At 37.6% G+C, this 23052-nt stretch overlaps 2 protein-coding genes across 6 annotated transcripts in view; both read left to right on the forward strand.

Moving 5' to 3' along the window:
- Positions 1 to 1285: 1285 nt before the first annotated feature.
- agfg2 (ArfGAP with FG repeats 2) lies at positions 1286 to 20089 on the forward strand. Of its 3 annotated transcripts, XM_048185796.1 has the most exons (15): positions 1952 to 2093; positions 2261 to 2309; positions 2626 to 2719; positions 6546 to 6661; positions 6797 to 6944; positions 8470 to 8590; positions 8838 to 8942; positions 9780 to 9812; positions 13451 to 13639; positions 13795 to 13879; positions 14055 to 14101; positions 16782 to 16865; positions 18360 to 18464; positions 18683 to 18753; positions 18947 to 20089. In XM_048185796.1, exons 3-15 carry the CDS (start codon positions 2666 to 2668, stop codon positions 18992 to 18994), a joined length of 1206 nt encoding a protein of 401 aa, XP_048041753.1. In that variant the 5' UTR covers positions 1952 to 2093; positions 2261 to 2309; positions 2626 to 2665; the 3' UTR covers positions 18995 to 20089. The 3 variants fall into 3 exon arrangements, with proteins under 3 accessions (XP_048041752.1, XP_048041751.1, XP_048041753.1); XM_048185794.1 differs by lacking the exon at positions 2261 to 2309 and having other exon boundaries at positions 1288 to 2093; XM_048185795.1 differs by lacking the exons at positions 2261 to 2309; positions 9780 to 9812 and having other exon boundaries at positions 1286 to 2093.
- Positions 20090 to 22038: 1949 nt separating this feature from the next.
- si:ch73-335l21.1 (insulin receptor substrate 1-B) overlaps positions 22039 to 23052 on the forward strand; it is a 57889-nt gene continuing 56875 nt past the window's right edge. For 2 of the 3 annotated variants that reach the window (XM_048185797.1, XM_048185798.1), the window contains exon 1: positions 22039 to 22819. In XM_048185797.1, the coding sequence (XP_048041754.1) occupies positions 22471 to 22819 (349 nt within the window). In that variant the 5' untranslated portion in view covers positions 22039 to 22470. The remainder of the gene's footprint in view (positions 22820 to 23052) is intronic. The other variant, XM_048185799.1, reaches the window with a different exon arrangement.

Genomic DNA, 23052 nt, shown 5'->3' on the forward strand with positions numbered 1-23052 from the left:
CTCATTCCTTTATATCCCCTGGGACTCGCGTGTGGCTCTGATATCTGTCTCTCATTAGCAATCGCGCCTGCGATTCTCGGCCACGCCCTGCTTTAAACCACGGTCATGTTTCACTCATTCACTCATCCATAAACATTATTTCGCCATAAACATTATTAGATCCACAAGAATGACGTCAAGTTCCATGAGTCCACGCTCATTCACCGCGTCATCAATCTACGCCTTTGTTATTGTTTTGAAGAGTTTAGCAACCCCTAACGGCGAAAAAAAAAAACATACTGTGCCTTTAACCACAGACCTTATTTCAGGCGAGCTCTGCTTTGTTTCTGCTGAAGGGAGGCACAAGAGACGCGGACTCCCCACTGTAACTTTACCTGCGGGCGTCGCTGTTTGGCAGTGTTTCTTTAGAAAAACGAGTGACTTTTACACTTTTTAATGTCAAATTTTGTTTTATTTTTGTAATATTGATTATTTTCTCATCCAGTTTTTTTGAGGAGGCACTGCCTACCTTGCCTCCTCGGAGGAAACGCCCCTGGTATATTACATAAAGTAATCTAAGAGACAGGCTAAAGTAATCTTTAATCACAAGTTTAAAAATAGTGTGGATTGTGCAAACATTTACCTCTGTATCACAATTATCCCTGATATAATGCTTTGAGGCAACAAAGCATAAAAGTCAGAGAAACTGTAAAAGAAATTAATAAACATCTGAACATTCTAACAAAAATGTCCAAGTACAGGTCTCTGCAGGACAGTAATAGGAGTTACCAGATCAGTGGGCGAGGCCATAAACAGAGGGGTGTTTTTGAGAGTGTTACCTGATTTGCCCACGTCAGAGTGTGGGTAGGGTTTAGGGGGTGGGGTCAGGTGAAGTGGATCATTTTCATTGCATGATTTATAAACACCCACCAGTTTCAAAACACCCACAAATACAGAAACGCCCACTTTTGTTCCACAAAATTTCTGTTAACCAAATTGAAGCTAAATTTATGTTTTGCAAAACTGTGACCTCTGCCGGCAGCTAGTTGCCACTGCAGGACACGCATCCTGTGTTTTCACTCACTGCAAAACCAGGAATCAGGCCAACATTACATCAGTGTAACTGGTGAGATGTCTCCGTTAATGTGATTTAACTCAAGAATGTGTCAACAGGATGCACTCACTTAAAATTCGTCAAGTGTTTTCGGTTTTGCATTTTTTTTTTCAGTCGTGGTCCATGATGGACACTGCATTGATTTGGGTGCTTCTTGCAAAGAGTTAATAAACACATTTTTTATTTCAAACGTCATACAGAAGGGCGTGATAAAACCTACTCGTGTCCAAGATAAAAAAATCTCACGTTGCTGGGTAACACTGGAAATAAAGCACAAAATAATGACCACGCAGCCATCATAAACAAAATATTGTTAAGCAGATTAGTCCCTACTTATCCCGCGGCGTTTATTCGCCCCCAGAGGCACTGTAGTACTCAAAGTTGCTTCCTCCGTCCCCGTCTTGGTTTCTGTTCGCAGTCTCCCCAGAATCCCTGGAAGGAAAGACGGGTGCGCAACAGCAGAGAGAGAGACTGCGCGCCGCGAACGATCTGATACTGTGCGAACGGAGAGAAATCAGCAGAGCGAGGAAGAGTAATGACGAGAATCGGATTTTCTTCGCGCCCAGAGGAGAAAACCGCAGCAATGAATAAATAAACAGGGCGGTTGTAAAACTCCGGCCAGTCGTGACCACGAGAGACTACGCATGTAAGATTCTGTTCATGAAAATTCAATTCAGTGCATGAGAAGACGACCAGCCGCGTAGTCGCTCTCAGAATGCGGGCGTGAGAAACATACTACGGCGGGGGAATTAAAGTGCAACGGTGGGCGAGTGAACGGCTCCCCCACAACCATCTTGAGGGCCAGGGGGTGTGTGCGACTACAGGGCACCAGCATGTCGAACCGAAAGCACCGGGACAACCAGGAGATATGCGCCCGCAAGGTCCGCGAGCTCGCCCAGACGGGAGTGAACAAGCACTGCTTCGAGTGCAACCAACCTGGGGTGACTTACATCGATATCACCGTGGGCTGCTTCGTATGCACGTCGTGCTCTGGAATGCTGTGAGTGATAAGACCAAACTGCATGTGATTATGTCAAGAATTTCATAGGCAGCCTGTTATTCAACCAAACTCTGGAAAATATGTAGCTACAATGCAGAGCTGTCAGTGAGATTTCTGGTTGTGTTTACATTCAAGATAGTCGGTAATTACTACTTTGTCATTTTCAGGCGTGTCCCAGTCTCGCTTGTGTTACGTATCATTTCGTCATGATTTCAGGTTTGGCATCAATATAGCGTGTTTTTCTGCATGTCAGCAAGGGAATGGTGTGATTCCACTTCAGTTTACACACGATTTCAATCTGCAACTGCACTTACGAACAAAAAATAGCACTGGAGAAAAACATGCAGCCCTCTTCCTTCACTGTTTTTTTTTTAATTATTGCTGCAAGAGGTTACTCTCATTTTCACAGCCCTGTCACACTCTCACACGTTTCACTCATTTATATTAAAAATAAAAGCAAACCCGTTGAACGCTTCACTCCAGGTTCTTGTTTAACCACGCAGTTTGTGCTTGCGGTTTGTTTCTGTTTCAGGAGAGGGCTCAACCCACCCCACAGAGTTAAGTCTATTTCCATGACAACCTTCTCCCAACAGGAAGTGGAGTTTTTGCAAAACCATGGCAACGAGGTGAGTGGCGGGTCTACTAGTACATAAGTGATGCTATGCGACTTTTATGGACAGGAGACATCTGGAAACCACTTGGGGGTCATAAATCCAAATTTCTTCTTGTGCAAAATTCTACACCTCTTGACCACAAAGCGAATAAAGGGTACTCTATTTGGTGCCTGATTAAAATGCTGCTTGTTAATTGTATATATCACTTTTTATAATACATTATTTATATAATATGCAAATTGCAGACTTGCTTGGAAAAAATGTACTTCATCAGAATAAAGGGTTATTTTTGAATGGAAATCAATGGGGAAACATGCTATTTGCCATCATAATGGTAAAAATTCCTGACCCCTAAAATAAACAGTAAACCCAAAGCTCAAAGTAGCACAGTCCTGTCACCCATGCAAAGAGGGCATACATAGGAGTCTTAAAGGGAAAAAGCAGAAAAGAAAAAAGCCAAAAAAAAACAACAACTAGGAAATGACTGTGAACCGTTTTGGTTATTACAAATAAAATGATTAAAAAAGACTTAACCCTTTAACACGTACGATCACACCGGTGTGATTAGAACGTTCAGTGCATCGCGTGATCAACTGCCAAATTCAAATGTACGTGCGCGCTTTGGCTGGCGCTAAACCAGAGACGGACGCGCGCAGCGCTTTTCATATATTACATATGCAGTGTTTTCAACCAAATCATGTTTATTGTAGATTTCAGACATTTAAATACACACGAGTACTAACAAAACAATATATTTAGAATTTGTAAAATACACAATGATGTCTATAGAAGCGGAAATAACAACCCTTTCCATTATAATTAGACGACACGTTTTATTCATATCAGATACACATTGTGAAAGTAACTTTAAAGCTTACTCTATTCTTCCCCAGTTCACCGACTCACTTACTTTCATGTATTTCGGGAGAAGTGGATAAATTCACGGGTTGTAAATCCAACAGATCCGATTCTCTGTGCGGCGCAAATTAACATGGCGGTGTTTAAACTGCAATACACATCCACTTGCACATATTTGTCAATCGGAATATTAGATATTTCATGCTATAGTCAACAAATTTGTGAATATTTTGAATAACAAAGGAAAAATTAAATGAAAGCAGATTATGATTCATACAGTGCTGCGGTGTGTCACATAACAAGCAGGGGGGAGGGGGGGGGGGGGGTTCAGCCAGAATATTTAAAACTTACGTGCGAAAGGGTTAAAGGGATAGTTCACCCAAAAATGAAAATTCTGTCATCATTTACTCACCCTCAAGTTGTTCCAAACCTGTATACATTTCTTTGTTCTGTTGAACACAAAGAAAAATATTTTCAAGAATGTGTTAAACTGAAGAGTTTTTGTTAAACTGAACAGTAGTTCTTTTCCTACTATGGAAGTCAATGGTGCCCTGAAGCGGCCTGGTTACAAAATTTCTTAAAAATATCTTCCTTTGTGTTCAATAGAACAAAGAAATTTATACAGATTTGGAACAACCTGAGGGTTAGTAAATGATGACAGAATTTTCATTTTTGGGTGAACTATCCCTTTAAACACTAACTGGCCACTTTATTAAGTACATGTGCTAGTACCGAGTTCCTTTAGAGTTCCTGCCTTATTTCTTCGTGCCATAGATTCAACAAGGTGCTGGAAACATTCCTCAGAGATTGTGGGCCATATTGACACGATAGCATCACGCTGTTGCTGCAGATTTGTCGGCTGCACATCCATGATGTGAATCTTTCATTCCACCAGATCCCAAAGGTGCTCTATTGGATTGAGATCTGGTGACTGTGGAGGCCATTTGAGTATAGTGAGCTCATTGTCATGTTCAAAAAACCAGTTTGAGCTGATTTGAGCTTTGTGACATGGTGCGTTATCCATCAGTATCCATCAGAAGATGGGTACACTGTGGTTACAAAGGGATGAACATGGTCAGCAACAATACTCAAGTAGGATGTGGAGCTTAAATGATGCTCAGTTGGTACTAAGGGGCCCAAAGTGTGCCAAGAAAATCCCCCAGAAAATATTCTGTTGCAGCAGAAATCGAGATTCATCATTTTTCCAATCTCCTATTGTCCAATTTTGGTGAGCCTGTGAATTGAAGCCTAAGTTTCCTGTTCTTCGCTGACACGAGTGGCACCAGCGTGTTCATCTGCTTCAAGGTTCAATGTGTTGTGCATTCTGCTCTTCTGCAGATCTCGATTGTAGCGAGTGATTATTTGTTGTTGTTGTCTTTCTATCAGCTGGAACCAGTTTGGTCATTCTCCTCTGACCTCTGGCACCAACAAGGCATTTCCCCCCACAGAACTGCCGCTCACTGGATATTTCCTCTTTTTCGCACCATTAAACCCTAGAGATGGTGGTGTGTGAAAATCCCAGTCGATCAGCAGTTTCTGAAATACTCAGACCAGCCCATCTGGCACTAACAACCATTCCACATTCAAAATCACTTAAATCAACTTTCTTCCCCATTCTGATGCTCAGTTTAACCTCCAGCAGATCATCTTGACCATGTCTACATGCCTAAATGCGTTGGGTTTCTGCCATGTGATTAGCTGATTAGATATTCGCATTCACAAGCAGTTAAATAAGTGTACCTAATAAAGTGGCCTGTGAGTGTGTGCGTGTGTATATATAACATATAAATGTATTGTAAAAATTGCACAAAAAAAAAAAAAAACAGAACATAATGTAGCACAAGAAACATATTATATACCATTTTACCCATCAACAACCTTATGTGTAACATAAATTCTATTAATAGAAAACACCACATGTGTACTGGATACACTTTCACAGTTTATTTTTGGCTGTATTTCTTGTGTGTTTGTGCGTCTAAGTGCATTTCTAAAACTAGCTGGTCAATCTGTGAACAGACTAAAAGCATTTGATGGCTTCCATCATTTAAACTGCAAAATTAGGCTAACTTAGTTTTGCACTTAGCAAATGAGTAGATTGCTTAATACTAAGAGCTTACGTTTAGTTTTATAAATGGTGTGTGGGCAAAGCATAAAATAGATAGAGTTTTTTAGTTCGTAATATACTGCTGGTTTTCCCATGAGTGTGTGACTGAACTTGCCTTTCTGGTAAGCAAATCTGAATGGGGTTCAAGTATAGACACTGTTCTTTCACTCCCCAGCCAACACACACATACTCACTTTCACACCCACAATTGGCACTACAGGATTCTTGCTCATTGCAGTTGCTCTGAGGGTGGGCGCTATGCTTGTATAACACTGGCAAAAAATTCTTCTGACTCATTCCTCCTCTCCTCTGTCAGTAAAGTATGTTGAATATGAGAAGGGACAGACCAGCACAGCAAATATCAGTGCTGGTGGTGACATTAAAGTGAATGATAAATTCAACTACAGGGCTAAATAACCACTAATCCATACACAATTCACAATGTGTAACTGAGCCTGCTAAATTGCACCTAAGCTCATTCGATGCTAAAAATACGTGTCATTTTGACTCCGTTTTACGTATATTTGTAATTTATGTCACTGAGCATCTGGGTCACTGTCTAATACCTCAGACATAATATTGCACACAGTTTCCTTGTAATGCAACAAACATTATCTGTTTGACATGTTTACATTAACTATTAATGTTCAGTAATAATAAAGCTTTTAAGTTAATTGCAAACACAAACCCCAAAGAAGCAAAATGCTTTCTAAATAATGGTGCACAATCTCAATTTTACATGAAAATCCTAGCAAACATCTCCTTTGAGAAAGTACTCTATGCAATATGAAGATTAGCCTGTATAAGGCTGTATAAACTTTAATGAGGCTTAAAAAGGTGATTAACTGTGTTCTTGGTTTATGGGGGCATTAGGTTGGAAGGAGGACCTGGCTATGCACATTTGACCCCAAAACAGATGGCTGTTTTGATGCACGTGACACACAGAAGCTGAAAGAGTTCTTGCAGGACAAATATGAGAGGAAGAAATGGTGAGTGAGAAGAAGTGTGGTCAGTTTCAGTGTGGATCAAACTAAATTATTAATACATGCACTGAACCCTACTCCCTGCATTATCTATAGATGAAAGTCAAAGAATGCAATACTAACACGTGTTTGTTTTTCCAGGCATTTCTCTAAAAGCAAGATTCGCAGAGATGCAGAGACACCATGGGGGCCAGGGGTTCAGGCTGTTCCAGCTCCACATGGGCCCGCTCAGAATCAGCCTCCACTGGGACATCCTTTGAACCCCACTGCCCGGCCCACTCGTACACTGGTGAGGAAGAAAAGAGGGAGGCCCAATAATAAAAAAGATTTGAAGAGACAAAAGAAAAGACAAAAAAGTTCAATAATGTCTTGATGAATTATTATTATTATTTGACTGATAATAGTATTATCAATCCCTTAAAGGGTTAGTTCACCCAAAAATAGAAATTCTGTCATTAATTACTTACCCTCATGTTGTTCCACACCCGTAAGACCTTTGTTCATCTTTGGAACACAAATTAAGATATTTTTGATAAAATCCGATGGCTCAGTGAGGCCTGCATTAACAGCAAGTTAATTAACACTTTCAGATGCCCAGAAAGCTACTAAAGACATATCTAAAACAGTTCATGTGACTACAGTGGTTCAACCTTAATGTTATGAAGCGACGACAATACGTTTTGTGCACCAAAAAAACAAAATAACGACTTTATTCAACAATATCTAGTGATGGCCAATTTTAAAACACTGCTTCATGAAGCTTCGAAGCTTTACGAATCTTTTGTTTCGAATCAGTGGTTCGGAGTGTGTATCAAACTGCCAAAGTCACACCCCCCAGTGATGAACCATTGAAATTGCCTTGTTTACTGAAATCATGTGACTTTGGTAGTTTGAAACACACTCTGACCACTGATTCAAAAACAAAAGATTCGTAAAGCTTCATGAAGCAGTGTTTTGAAATCGGCCATCACTAGATATTGTTGAATAAAGTTATTTTGTTTTTTTGGCACACAAAAAGTATTCTCGACACTTCATTACATTAAGGTTGAACTACTGTAGTCACATGAACTGATTTAAATATGTCTTTAGTACCTTTCTGGGTGTTTGAAAGTGTAAATTAACTTGCTGTCAATTTTTTCAGAAATATCTTAATTTGTGTTCTGAAGATGAACGAAGGTCTTACGGGTGTGGAGCGACATGAGGGTGAGTAATTAATGACAATTTTCATTTTTGGGTGAATTAACACTTTAATGTAATTTCTTAATTTTTTAAAATAATAATAATATTATTACACATTGACGTGATTGGCTACAAGGTTGTTTGTGACGTAAGAAACACCAGCAATTTCAAATCGTGTTTTTGAAACTGTCTTTAGATCACTGCAGTTTTAAAGATACTACAGCATACTCAAGATACTCAGCAATGGTGTTGACTTGCACATGCAACATTAAAAACTAGATTTTCACCACAGGGGGACTTTAAAATTGTAATTTCCCTTAAATTAACTAAATTATTATTATTATTATTATTATAAATGAAAAAGAAAATACATCAAAAAGGAAAATCAACTACACAAATAGGCTTCGTATCAGTGAACAAGCATTAAAGCTCACTTTCATGAACTACATTATGAGCTCAGTTCTGATTTACTACTGTAGCAGCGCCGTTTAAATTAAACCATGAGAGTAAAGGAGGGTTGCGGTTTGAGCTGTTTAACATGCTTTCATCTCTGATCTGAAAACTACCCCAAAAATGTGTCATATCGAGGGTGCTGATCTGATTTTTAATATGCATGTGTGTGTGTATTCCCACAGTCGCAGTCCCAGTTGTCAATATGGGACAGAGCTCCTGCTGTCTCTCCAGCTGATAGCCGTACTGAAGTGTTCACTGCCAGACCAACTCGCTCACAGAGCTTCAGAGATCATCCCATTAAAGGTACAGCCTTCTTACGCTCTTATCTACCCTTCTGCTCTTCCCTCCTTACCTTACTCTGTTTTTCCTTCTTCTTTTCCTGTCTTCCCTTCCCCCTCCTTCTGTCTTGTCTCTCCTGATTAATAACACAGATGTACTGTACGGCAAGTCATCATTAGACTGTGATTTATTATTTAATTTTTATTTAAATGTTTTATTTTTCTCTCCTCCTCTTCTCTCCTTTCCACCTGTTTCTCTCTTTCTGTCTAAGACACATTGTTAAGTGGTGTGGAGAGACAGAGGCCAGGAATATTATCTTCTGGAATGGGACCCCAGAATCATCCCTCCTCCTTTCCAGCCCTTCCACGTCCTTCAGGTACACAAAGACACACACACTGTTCCCTCACACACATATTGTGCCTGTCACATAAAATACAGTTCTATGAAGTATAAAGTGGGGTCCAAAAGTCTGCATTGAAAATCTTTTTCAAATCGTTTTTGGATTTTAAAACATTTAAAACAAAGAGAAGTTAGGATGTAAATTTAATAGTAATATATTTAAAAGTTTTTGTTCAAATTTAACCTTTAAATAATAAACCTTTAAGTCAGTACATAACCCGTGACATTCTACCTGGAGCTGTTCACGTCCTCAGACTCTTATAGGAATTATGCGTTTGTATGGCAACATTATCAACAGTGAAATGAATCTGCAGCAGTCAGGTGGTACAACTAGAGCTCTGCAAGTAGTTTACGTTCATTATTATTGTAATGTTATGTGCTTTGAGACATGAGGTAACTTGACGCTTTGCAGACTATGCTCTGGCTGTGCGTGTTCATGTGTTTTGAAGGAGGCGTGGCTTTGGAGAGCCCTCGGAAAGGAGGGTGGACCCTTATGCTTTCAAAGCTAGCTTTCTATTGCCAGAAATTGCCAACAATACCTTTAAGCAAATGGAAAAACAAAATAATATGAAACTATACAATTCATGTACATTTTACATGAATGTATATCATGTACTTTTTTACTTCAAAAATTATAATAAAATTTGCATTACAAATCGTTTTAAATTGGAAACCGAAGCATTTTAATCTGGAGTCACAAAATTTTAGATCCCACTGTATATCTAAATTTCTGCATTTTTTAAGAAAAATGTATTGTCTATCAAGTCTTTCTTTGCTGAATCTCATCTTCCCTCCTTTATCCTTTATTTCACAGCAAGTAGCACTTTCAAAAACAGCTTTACTTTAGGTAAGTCGCATAAACGATATATGTGATTCTGACTGATTGTGCACTGCAGACACTTCAGCTTTATCTCAGACCATCTGGCTGCATTGCTTAGTGAGCCAGCCATGACAGGCAAAAAAGTGTTGATGTAATTGCAGATACAGTATAAGGTTTGTGTATATGATGGCTGTGAGTGTGTCAGAGAGAAAGAAGCAGAGGAAAAAAAACTGACAGTATGCAGACTTGAACCCCCATGGAATAATGCTGTTAACAGTAAACCAGTGGTTTAGATCAAGATCAAATGACCAAGCTAGACACAATGCAAGATAAACACTATTCAGTATGTTTGTGGCCACAGTATTATGCAGCCAGTACATCTAAAGTTAAACAAGCTACAAAAGCTAAGAAACTACTCTTTGGAGATGGCCTCAGACGGAGCTTCTAAATACCAGCAGTGCCATGCTAAAGTCACAGAATGATACTGAATGTGTCCTGCACATGCTCCACCCAGCTACTTCAAAGCCCTACATCACTGCTCTGCCAGGTCAAGGAGAGACAATCTGCTCTTTGATAATGAAAAAGGCACAGGCTTTAAAGTAAAGGTATATTTAGAAAATCGCCCAGAGCAGTGCCTGCTTTGTCTCACATCTGTGCTTGCATGTAGCCTGTTGATGTGAAAGAATGTATAGAATTATTTGTAGAATACACTGGCATGCCAATATAGGATATTACTACAGGAGTATGGAAAAATATGGATTTGATTTGAATCATTTCCAGGTTTGGATAAGAAAATTTGTAAATATATTATATTTTAAATATATTTAAAGGTGCCCTAGAATTAAAAATTGAATTTACCTTGGCATAGTTAAATAACAAGAGTTCAGTACATGGAAATGACATACAGTGAGTCTCAAACTCCATTGTTTCCTCCTTCTTATATAAATCTCATTTGTTTAAAAGACCTCCGAAGAACAGGCGAATCTCAACATAACACAGACTGTTACGTAATAGTCGGGATCATTAATATGTACGCCCCCAATATTTGCATATGCCAGACCATGTTCAATGCATTAGACAAGGGCAGGATGTCTGGATCTGTGCACAGCGGAATCATCAGACTAGGTAAGCAAGCAGGAACAATAGCGAAAAATGGCAGATGGAGCAATAATAACTGACATGATCCATGATATCATGATATTTTTAGTGATATTTGTAAATTGTCTTTCTAAATGTTTCATTAGCATGTTGCTAATGTACTGTTAAATGTGGTTAAAGTTACCATCGTTTCTTACTGTATTCACGGAGACAAGAGAGCCGTCACTATTTTCATTTTTAAACACTTGCAGTCTGTATAATTCATAAACACAACTTCATTCTTTATAAATCTCTCCAACAGCGTGTAATGTTAGCTTTAGCCACAGAGCACTATCAAACTCATTCAGAATCAAATGTAAACATCCAAATAAATACCATACTTGCACGATTAGACATGCTGCACGACGAACACTTTGTAAAGATCCATTTTGAGGGTTATATTAGCTGTGTGAACTTTGTTTATGTACTGTTTAAGGCAAGCCGAGCTCCGTGGGCGGGGAGCGTGAGCATTTAAAGGGGCCGCAGCCTAAATCGGCTCATATTTAATGGTGCCCCAAAATAGGCAGTTAAAAAAATTAATTTAAAAAAATCTATGGGGTATTTTGAGCTGAAACTTTACAGACACATTCAGGGGACACCTTAGACTTATATTACATCTTTTAAAAAGACGTTCTACGGCACCCTAAAAACAAAATGTATCATAAAAGCAGAATGTTTTTCATGGTGTTTGGAGCAGGCAGTCAGTGCAGTCAAAAGTTTAGCAATCATTTAGTAATCGTTTAACACAATTAGTAATTTTCATTATGCAAAACTGCTTGTCTTCAAGTTTGTCCTCAAGTTGTTCCAAGCTCTCTGCTGAACACAGAAGATATGATGAAGAATGTGGGTTTCCAAACAGTTGAAGGTAGCCATTAACTTCCACAGTATGGAAAAAAATAATATGGAAGTGAATTGCTACCGTCAGCTGTTTGGTTACCCACATTCTTCAAAATATCTTCTGTGTTCAGCACCGCAATGTGTTGGAACAACTTGGTGAGTAAATTATGTCAAAATTTTCATTTTTGGGTGAACTATCCCTTTAAAGGGGTCAAGACATAGATTTTTTTATTATTTTAATATGTTCCTTGAAGTTCAACCCTCATTCTGACCCTCTGTCTGAAATGATCCGTTTTTAAGGGGTGGCTCCTTTAAAGGGATAGTTCACCCAAAAATGAAAATTATCCCATAATGTACTCACCCTCAAGTCATCCCAGGTGTATATGACTTTCTTCTTTCAGTCAAACACAATGGAGTTACATTAAAAATATTCTGGCTCTTCCAAGCTTTGTAATTTGAGTAAATAGTAACCGATATTTTGAAGCCCAAAAAAGCACATCCATCCATCATAAAAGTAATGGAGGAAGAGTGAACTTTGACCTGACACATGACGTATTGATGAACGTGGAAGCGCAGAGGATAGAGCAAAACAAAACACAGGTCACGAATTAGAAGTCTAAAACGAGAATTTTTAAAAAGAAATGTCGGAGGAGCTTGAGTTTGTTGCCCAGCCCTATTTGTTTGAACCGCGAGAGGTGTCTATTCTCACCTAAGCTTACGCTACTCCTACATCCTACACCGGAACTCGACTCTCTCTTGAACGGGCAGACGGACATCACCGGAAACTAGTGATTATAGACTACAAAAGTTATAAATATGGATATTTTTCTTATAAAAATGCATTGCTAGTGTAGACGCCATCAGTGATTATAATGGGTTCTATTTGCTTTTGATGCGACACTCACATTCAGTGTAGGGTAATGTCAGCCTTGAAGCAACTGAATGCCAGTTGGTGGCTGACCCAAGTCAAAGGTGCGAAGATGTATAACTATTCATCGATGTCTTTTTCTGGAGCCTTTTTTCAAGCTTGACAAATAAATGCTTTGTTCATACTGAAGGAGGATGTGTTAATCTATTAAATTTGCAGGATGTTTTAATGGTACAAATACCTCTTATGTGTCAAAAGATAAAGGCAATTTTGATTTCTTATGTCATGACCCCTTTAAGGAGAGAAGTGCAATTACTTTTCCCAAAGTGACCGGGTGTACATTTTTGCCTCACGGGTAATAAAAACAGGCAGGAAAATCCTATTAACTTAAATTAAAGGAGGGACATGAGCCACATCTAGAGACTAGAATATCATAGAGACTCAAGCGTCTGCCCTTTTGGCTTGGGTCAGCGAGCAACTGCCTAGCAACCACCCAGAATAACCTAGCAACCACTGAATGATGCCCCTAGAACAACACCTAGAACACCTTAGCAACCACACAGCAACAGCCTGACATCACTCTAGTATTGTGTCAGCAAGTTGTGCACTTTTAATCTTCTTTATAAAATGTAAAAACTATAGTACCATATCATTTGTCTGACTTATTTATATATAAGTTTTTCATGTAGTATTTATATTTCATTTTATGTCAGCTTTATATCAATTAATGAAAATTATTTTGAATAGTTTTAGGTTATAATAACAACACTGATTGCAAAAGCATTTAGAGCATAATCACAGAGAGCCTCTCTGATTGGTTTAGGTCGCACTCTGTCAACTGGGGGTGGAGCTGCATTTAGAGCCTTCCCTAAATCACTGAGTTTGGATTTTGGGGGTCTAAGCCATGCCCACAACACGCTAAGTTCTGCTGCTCCGCCCCTTGTCACTCAGGATAAGTATGCAGCCTTATCACAGCTTGATAAAGTGTTCTCAGACAACACACCTGTCACAGGTAAGACAACGTTATGGGCATATATATATATATAAATTATTAAGCTAGTCCATAAAGATCTCAAAATAATATACAACATTTTGTTGCATTTCTGTTGCATGGTGGAAATCTACATATGGTATATAGCTTTGACAAGCTCTTTTACACTTTTGTAGCCATTACAACAGCTCCCTCTGATGGACCCCCTCAGTATAGCACCCTCTTTGGTAACCGGCTTTCCTCAAGTTCCACGCCTGCAAGGTAAAACTTTAAATAGAACAGAATTAGTTACCACACATCAGTCTAAACTAAATAGAAAGATTTTTCAACCCACATTACTGTTAAGATGTTTGTTAACGGCTTTAAGAGTTAATTTCTTTGAACTAGTGTGTTGTCTTTTTCTGTTTCCCTCAATCTCCTGTGCTCTCTTTTTCAGCTCCCCAGGTGTTCCAGAGGCAACATCTGGATCTCAGACGTTTGCAAGTGAGCAATTCACAGCAGGGATTTTTAGTTTATTTAGTTAATCCATCCAGAACTGATTTTGAACTACAATAGGCATGACATTTTGACTTTGACTTTGGTTTTTTAAAGCAGCTATTTGTGAGTAAACAAGTAATAATAGATATCCCATGTTTTTTAAACAGAACCTCATCTATCATTATAGCTTGGGTGCAGCGCTGAGCAGATTACTTACAAATTGTAGATTACTGATTTCAAATGACATGACTTACTTAGTAATGTAACCCATTACACATTTAAGGTAATATAATTGGATTACTTTTTGATTACTTTTGACCTAACTCATTTAATCACATTTGATTTGCATAGGATAATCTTGTCATATTGATATAAAAATACAAAGAGAAAGAAAATATATTCCATTCTTGCATTACATTATGTAAGGGTTTCCCAGACTAGGGTTCATGATTTTAATAAAAAGCTATTAAGTAAAAAAATCATAAATTTAAATAATAATAAAAAATAAAAAAAATAAAAAAAATAAAAATAAAATATATTGTATTTGTTTGCCTGCATGTCATGTGGCCATTAACTGACATCAGAGAACTGTGAGCATAATTTTATTATTAAATATTATTATTATTGACCTAACTTATTACTCTCAGGGGGGTACATCAAGTAAATATATTAGGTCAAAGAGGTTCAGCTGACAAAAAAGGTGGGGAATCCCTGCAAAACAAGTGAAAGTGACATGAAGGTCAAGTATGGTAACACATACTCGGAATTTGTCCTCTTCATTTAACCCATCCAAGTTAGTGCACACACAATAGGAGTAGAGAGTAGTGAACACACACTGCAAACCGTGGACACACACACCCAGAGCAGTGGGCAGCCATTTTTGCTGTGGCGCCTGGAAAGCCATTAGGCCACGACTGCCCAGTAGTACATCATTACAGTAATGCATGGTTAGTAATACATGGACAGTAATAATGGTTAAATGACTCACTGAATGACAATTCAAAAAATAACTAGATGAGTGAAGTTTGTAGACAAACTTTAAGTTGGCTTTAAAAAGCCTAGCCAGAAGGTTTGGAGTAGTTTTAAAAGCTTGAAGTTTGAAGCATTTTAGTTTAGTTTAGTAGTTTAAAAGCTAGAAAATGTGTGAGTAAGTAAGTGTGAGTGAGTGAGTATGTGAGTGTGTGTAGATAGATAGTAAGATAGATAGATAGATAGTTAGTTAGATAATAAGTTAGATAATAAGTTAGATAGATAGTAAGTTAGATAGTTAGATAGATAGTTATATAGTTAATTAGATAATAAGTTGGATAGATGTTAGATAGTAAGTTAGATAGAAAATTAGTTAGATAGTTATAGGCCTATAGTTAATTAGATAAGTTAGATAGTTAGATATTAAGTTAGATAGTTAGATAATAAGTTAGATAGTTAGTAAGTTAGATAGATAGATAGTTAGTTAGTAAGTTAGATAGTTAGTTAGTAAGTTAGATAGATAGTTAGATAAAAAGTTAGATAGTTAGTAAGTTAGATAATTAGTAAGTTAGATAGATACTTAGATAGTAAGTTAGATAGATAGTTAGTTAGTTAGTTAGATAGATAATTAGATAGTTAGTAAGTTAGATAGATAGTTATTAAGTTAGATAGTTAGATAGTTATTAAGTTAGATAGATAGATAGTTATTAAGTTAGATAGATAGTTAGATAGTTATTAAGTTAGATAGATAGATAGTTAGTTTATGAGTTTGAATGAGTTTGAATGGCTCAGTAATAGTACACAGAATGGAAGCTTCATTGAGTTTAATGGGCTTCAGTTTGTTTTGATTTGAATTTGACAGTTGAAGGTTGATGGAGTGTTCAGATTTTCAATGCAAGTCTATGGGAGTTTTTCCAAGTTTTGATCAGCATTTTTTGGAAAATCCGTAAGTCGGATCAGTCTGAAAAGATATAGCAACCTGAGTCAGAACAGTCTGAAGGTCTGAGCCGGGTTTGGTGGTTGTAGCTTTAAAGCTCTAGGAGGAGACAGTGTTCAAATTTTCGGTCAGAAGAATAATAACAAGTTTATATAGCAGATCAGTAAGTGGGCTTTTTCAAGCCAACTTAATTATCGTGTTACAGGAGCTGATTAGACGTCCAATGTTGAGAAAACATTTCTTAAAGTGAAATGATTTCTGTAAATCCAGTGATCAAATGCTGTGTGATAATCACATGACTAATGGCTGGTCTGTGTGTGCAATTCCACTAGTCTGGAAGACCTTCTGAGCATATATAAGCAGTAGTCTTTTATAGAAAGGAAAATTTAAAACATAAAAACAAGAAGTAGTAGGGAGAATCAATGAATTATGAATGTTATTGTGAGAATAACATGTAATCAATAAAACTGTAAGTAACTGTAGTCTGATGATGAGTAATTTAAAATGTAATATAATCTAATTACAAGTACTCAATTTTTGGAATCTCATCACGTAATCCAGATCACATGTAATCAGTTACTAACCAGCTCTGCTTGGGTGTGACATGCAACATTTGGACGATCGTACAGCATGACCTCAGAAAGCCTCTGAGATGGAAACATCTGTAAATTCACAATAATTAAGTCAGAACAGGGATTTGATCCAAAGTACAGTTCATGCTAATGAGAGACCTTCTGCAGTGTGTGGCTCATAACAACACTTTTTCTCTCTCTGATTCAGATTTCCCAAACCCCTTCAATTCTACAGCCAGTTGCACCCAGCCTGTTCTGTCTCCTAGTAACCCCTTCAAAAGCACAGCCTCAGGTAAGAGATGTGCCCATGCCCACATCATGTTTTGACTTTTGGAAAACAGGAAGACTGCAATTCAGTATAATTGCATTTTTAGAAAAAAAAAAAACAACAACAAAAAAAACTGAGCTACTAGGATTAGTTTGTACCTTTACTATATCAATAAAATGCCTTTATGGACTGCGGTTATTGTAAATCAGAAACTCACTGTTAAGAACTGCATACAACTCCTATAGTTTCTCAACCTAAGATTAAGCAAGCCTTCTATTTACCAGTATGGACCACTGAAAGCCAAGGGTCAGCATTAATCTGATTGTGGCACACAATCCCATAGTTATGTCTTGTGAAGGATACATTGTTACAATGCTATAAATCTGACAGAGTGTACTTGGCTTAAAAGGAACTTAATCCATAAAGCAATGAATTTGTTAATTGGATATTGCTGGTGTTCCCGTGTGGAACTATTGCGAGACCTTTCTTCTAATAAATCAAGCAAAGCGCTTACTCCCACAAATGCTAGTGGTAGATCTCAAAGCCAACACAAACAGTGATGTCACTTGGGAAAATTCCAATGCAAAGAGAGTGGTTTGTTGGATTTATTGTTGGCTGAAGTCCAAGTGGTAGAGGAAATAATACACTTTGTCTTTAGCAGTCAGCACATTTATCATTTTATCGTGATGTCCTGGATATTGAGTTCAACACACTTTTCATATATGAAAACTGGCTTTTATGTCCATATCTATCTATCTATCTATCTATCTATCTATCTATCTGATTGTATATCGATCTACACATACATATAAAGAGATAAATATAGATAGATAGAAAGTAAAACACAAAACTATGACTCTGTCACTATCTATCTATCTATCTATCTATCTATCTATCTATCGTCTGGTTGTATATAAATCTACACATACATATAGATAGATAGATAGATAGATAGATAGATAGATAGATAGTAAAAGTAAAACACAAAACTATCACTCTGTCACTATCTATCTATCTATCTATCTCTATCTATCTATCTATCTATCTATCTATCGTCTTGTATATCAATCTACACATACATATAGATAGATAGATAGATAGATAGATAGATAGATAGATAGATAGATAGATAGTAAAAGTAAAACACAAAGCTATCACTCTGTCTCTATCTATCTATCGTCTTGTATATCAATCTACACATACATATAGATAGATAGATAGATAGATAGACAGATAGATAGTAAAAGTAAAACAAAACTATCACTCTGTCACTATCTATCTATCTATCTATCTATCGATCATCTGGTTGTATATCAATCTACACATATATATAGATAGATAGATAGATAGATAGATAGATAGATAGATAGATAGACAGACAGATAGACAGTAAAAGTTCAATTCTGTTACAGTAAAAGTTCTATAGTTTTGTGCTTTATTTTGCAAATATAAGACAGTTTGCATGTTTAAAAAATGCTGAACTCAACATTCAGGACATCATGTCTTTCTGATTGACAGATGATGCCTCCTCCTCAGCTGTCTTTCCTCAGTCTGTCTCTTTTCCTGCATCTGCCACCCAAAGTGCTTTTTCACACCAACAGTCTAGTAACCAGGAAGCGAACGGTAAGTATAGCAAGCTTAAGTCTTTAAATCTGCCTAATGGCAGCGAAACCAGTTCTTAAAATAGTCCACTAATCAATTAAAAGAATCAGTAAGGAATTAGCGCTTAAGACAAGACACTGCAAAATGAAAACTCAAGATGACCGACGTGAGAGGCCGTTTTGTTGATCTGAACTGAAATTTGTGTGCTATTTTTATCCTGTTGGCTTGTTTGTTTGTAGGTTTCAACTCATTTCCTGCCCCAGAGTCCGTCCCCAAAGTCCCACGACCTATGTCTGTCAACCCTTTTACTGTAAGCATGATCCTCTTTCTATGCTAAGAGTCAATAAAACGGGTGTAGTAAATAAGCTTCTGCCTAGATATCATAAATCTTGCAGACTGTACTTAGTTTTAACTGAATGGCAGGCTATGTACCTTCTATTTCTGTAAGCATACAAGTGTGTGTGTGTAAAGGGGTTAAGAGCGTTTTCCATTTCTTCTCTTAGGGGAATGTTTACCCGAGCAGAGGAGCATCACTGAACCCTTTCATCTGATCCCGAACCGGCCATGGAGAAAGAAGAGAGCGAGTGGAGCTTGTTTACTTTACCATACCTACAGAAAACATCCAACACTTTTGCGTGTGTATGTGTCTTCATGTACGTTTAAAGGCGTGAGTGTTTGTTAGCAGATATTGTACATGTAACTATTTGTACATGCTTTGTTGTATGTGTGAGAGTGTGTGTGTTTGTATGTGCCCTTTTGTACCAGATGCTATACAGTAAATCAAGCTGTGTGTGTGTGTGTTTGTGTGTACAGTTTTGCCTAATATCAGTGGTGTTTTTTCTGATAATAGGAGAACTTCAGATGAAAGGTGCTTATGAGAGACTTTAACACTCACAAACACACACACACACCTAAGCTGCTGCTTTGACCAGTAGAATTTCTTGTGCCAATATCGCCCAAACCTGAGTGCCCACTTACTTCACTCATACACTGAGGTCAACACATTACAATAAAATAGTAGCAATTCAAGCTTCATATCACCTCGGTAATGCATTTTTCCCTCAGTGCCGATTTGGTTTAATTGATTCAGATGCATGTTATTAAGATGGCATAAACGATACAGGCATTTACGCCACTAATCTGTCTGTGTATGTATGCCAGGTCTTTTCTATTTATTTTGACGTTGACGTTTATTTCAAACGTTACTAAGTATTTGTGTGTGCATTGTCGGACTGCATGCGCTTCTCAAGTTGAGCAAGAAGCTGCTGAATGTACTGCAGTTTCAGTGACTATGAGGGAAAAAACTTTTCTTGTATGGACCAAAAATTGTCTAATATTGTCAAGTTCCCTGTATAATGTAGAGATAGTTTCTTTTGCAACAGGATTCATATAGAATGTCTTTGTATCGAGATGTATCCATCTGCATAAAGCTATCCATTAATTGTTGCGTCTATGTGTATCTGATTGTCCATGTGATGCAAATCGAATTGAATTTGCTGCTTTTGAAATTTCATGCAATATCTTTTTATGACAGCTTCATTTATATTTTTCTGTGAAGATCATTATAGCATTATGAATGTATTTGCACTCTATGAACATTAGGGCTTTCAACTGAAAATTAAAATGAAAAGTATAAATTTCATCTCTCTCCTGATGTAGTCTAATTTTTATTACTGGGTGACTATACTTCATCTAGAATAATTAAGTTAAAAAAATAGAGAGAGAAGCATTTATGTACTTCTAAATATTGATTTTGATGAGCCATTTCAGCTTCTAAAAATATATGTATCACCTTTTCATTTAGTCATGTAAATTTTAAACCTTAAATCCTAAAATTCTTGTGCACAATGCAATGGACCAATTAGTCCACTAGGTGTCACAGGTAATCCATTTTAATACGATTCAATGACACATTATTCAACAAAGAATTTTAAGATTTTATTTATTTTCTTCTTTTTTTTAGAATTAAAATTATGATGTACACCTGCATTACTGAATTATTTATAATGTATAGACAAACGCTTTTTTTCTCCTGGTGGAAAGTAAAACCAAAAATGTTTGGCATCTTCTGAACATATTAAAGGATGATACAACAGTGCAAGGTCTGCCTGCTTTTGAAATCAGTCTTTTGGACAATTGCTCTATTGTCACTCCTATTTATTTGCCATAAATTAACAAGATATTTATGATGACAATGATAACACTTAACATTTATTCCTTTAAACTATCAAGTATTTATGTCAGCAACTTAAAAAATACTAGTAAATAATCCAACAGTGATTAGTATAATTTTTATTTTCAATCCGATGGCACAGTGAGGCCTGCATTGAGACCAAGATAATTAACGCTTTCAAATGCCCAGAAAGCCACATATTTAACATATTTAATGACATATTTAAAACAGTTCATGTGACTACAGTGGTTCAACCTTAATATTATGAAGTGACGAGAATACTTTGTGCGCCAAAAAACAAAACAAACAAAAAAACACTTTATTCAACAATATCTAGTGATGGGCGATTTCAAAACACTGCTTCATGAAGCTTAACAAATCATTTGTTTCGAATCAGTGGTTCGGAGCATGTATCAAACTGCCAAAGTCACGCCCTCCAGTGGTAAACCATTGAAATTTCGAAACACTTATGAAGTAACGAAATCACGTGACTTTCACGCTCCGAACCACTGATTCGAAACAAATGATTTGTAAAGCTTCGAAGCTTCATGAAGCAGTGTTTTGAAATCGCCCATCACGTGATATTGTTGAATAAAGTCTTTTTTTTTTTTTTTTTGCCGCACAAAAAGTATTCTCATCACTTCATAACATTAAGGTTGAACCACTGTAGTCACATGAACTGTTTTAAACATGTCTTTAGTAGCTTTCTAGGCATCTGAAAGTGTTAATTATCTTGCTATCAATGCAGGCCTCACTGAGCCATCGGATTTTATCAAAAATATCTTAATTTGTGTTCCGAAGATGAACGAACATCTTATGGGTGTAGAACGACATAAAGATGAGTAATACATGACAGAATTTTCATTTTTGGGTGAACTAACCATTTAACTACTATTTAATTCAACAGCAAAAGTCTGGTTATGAGTAACAGTGGAACAGTAGTTTTAGTTAATGGGAAAACTGACAAGAAACAAAAGGTATAACTGCTATACTTAATATATTTATTTAAATACATACTAATCACTAATGGAATAAGTATTAGAGTCTAATCAATAGTTAGTGAAACTGAAAAGGATCTCACTATATGTAATTATTTAACTAAAAATAAGTATGCTTCTACTAACAAAAATTATACTATTTTTTTTTTTAACGAATAAATGTTTGCCAACAAGGGTTAGCTGGTCAGGCCTTTTAAAAAGTAAAATTTGTTAAAGGCAGTATTGAGTCAGGACAGTCCACAGGCGAATGAAATCCGATTCTGGTCCGCAACCTCGTGCTCTACACAGCTACAGCCACTCTGCGCGCGCTCTCTCTCTCTCAAGATTCAAATAGCTTTATTCTTTTAATTCTCTCTCTCTCTCTCTCTCTCTCTCTCTCTCTCTCTCTCACACACACACACACACACACACACACACACACACACACACAGAGAGAGAGAGAGTAACTACAGCAGACTGATGAGTGACAGAGCTTCACAGTAGCAGTGAACGCTGCACTGGAGAGGAGGGGTGACAGGGAGCTGTCTACTGTATGCTACAGTAATGAGATTATTCCGCTCCCAAAGCTTCTTCTAAATAGTAGTAGTTGCGCTATTTCTCGCACGCCGCACCACATGTGCTCGCGTGTGCACGGTCGTGGACTCGTCTGTTCACCCGTTCTGCTCGACCAAGAAAAGCGCAGCGTCTGATGACATTATTTTTGGAAAGAAACTGCTTGTTGGAACCTCTCTCGCCTTTTGCGCACATGACTTTTCCGAAGGAACGGAGGTGGACTGAGGTTTCATCTGTTGTCGTTTGCGACTTTTAGGGCTGAACTTTTATTCACCGTGGTTGAGCGAAACAGACCCCGCGAGCCATGGAGAACCACACCGATCTGCAGAACAGCACAGAGGACGTACGTAAAAGCGGGTATCTCCGCAAGCAGAAATCCATGCACCGGCGGTACTTCGTGTTACGGACGGCTTCAGAGCGCGGCCCGGCCCGACTCGAATACTACGAGAGTGAGAAGAAATTTCGTGGTAAAGCGCCCGTGCCCAAAAGGGCTCTGGCGCTGGAGACGTGCTTCAACATCAACAAACGGGCCGACTCAAAGAATAAATACATGATAGTGCTGTACACTCGGGCTGAGAGTTTCGTGGTGGCGGCGGAGAACGAGGCGGACCAGGAGGAATGGTACCAGGCGATGGTGGAACTTCAATGCAAGAGTAAGTCTGGGAAATGCAAAATCAAGCGATTGCAAAAAAGTGTTGAAATTAGGCGTTAACGTGGCAAGCTTCGTTTAATTGCATCCTGCATGTCAGCTCATCCAATTTCGCTTGGGTAATAAAATAAATATTTAGTAACTACGTGTGAAATCGTAGATTAGAGCACAGTGTTAATACAATGCAACACACTAAGGACGGTGTGTCTCTTAAGTTTACTAGTAGGTAATATTTCT

The sequence above is a fragment of the Megalobrama amblycephala genome, linkage group LG3 (genome assembly GCF_018812025.1).
Source record: "Megalobrama amblycephala isolate DHTTF-2021 linkage group LG3, ASM1881202v1, whole genome shotgun sequence".
Classification (NCBI taxonomy): Eukaryota; Metazoa; Chordata; class Actinopteri; order Cypriniformes; family Xenocyprididae; genus Megalobrama; species Megalobrama amblycephala.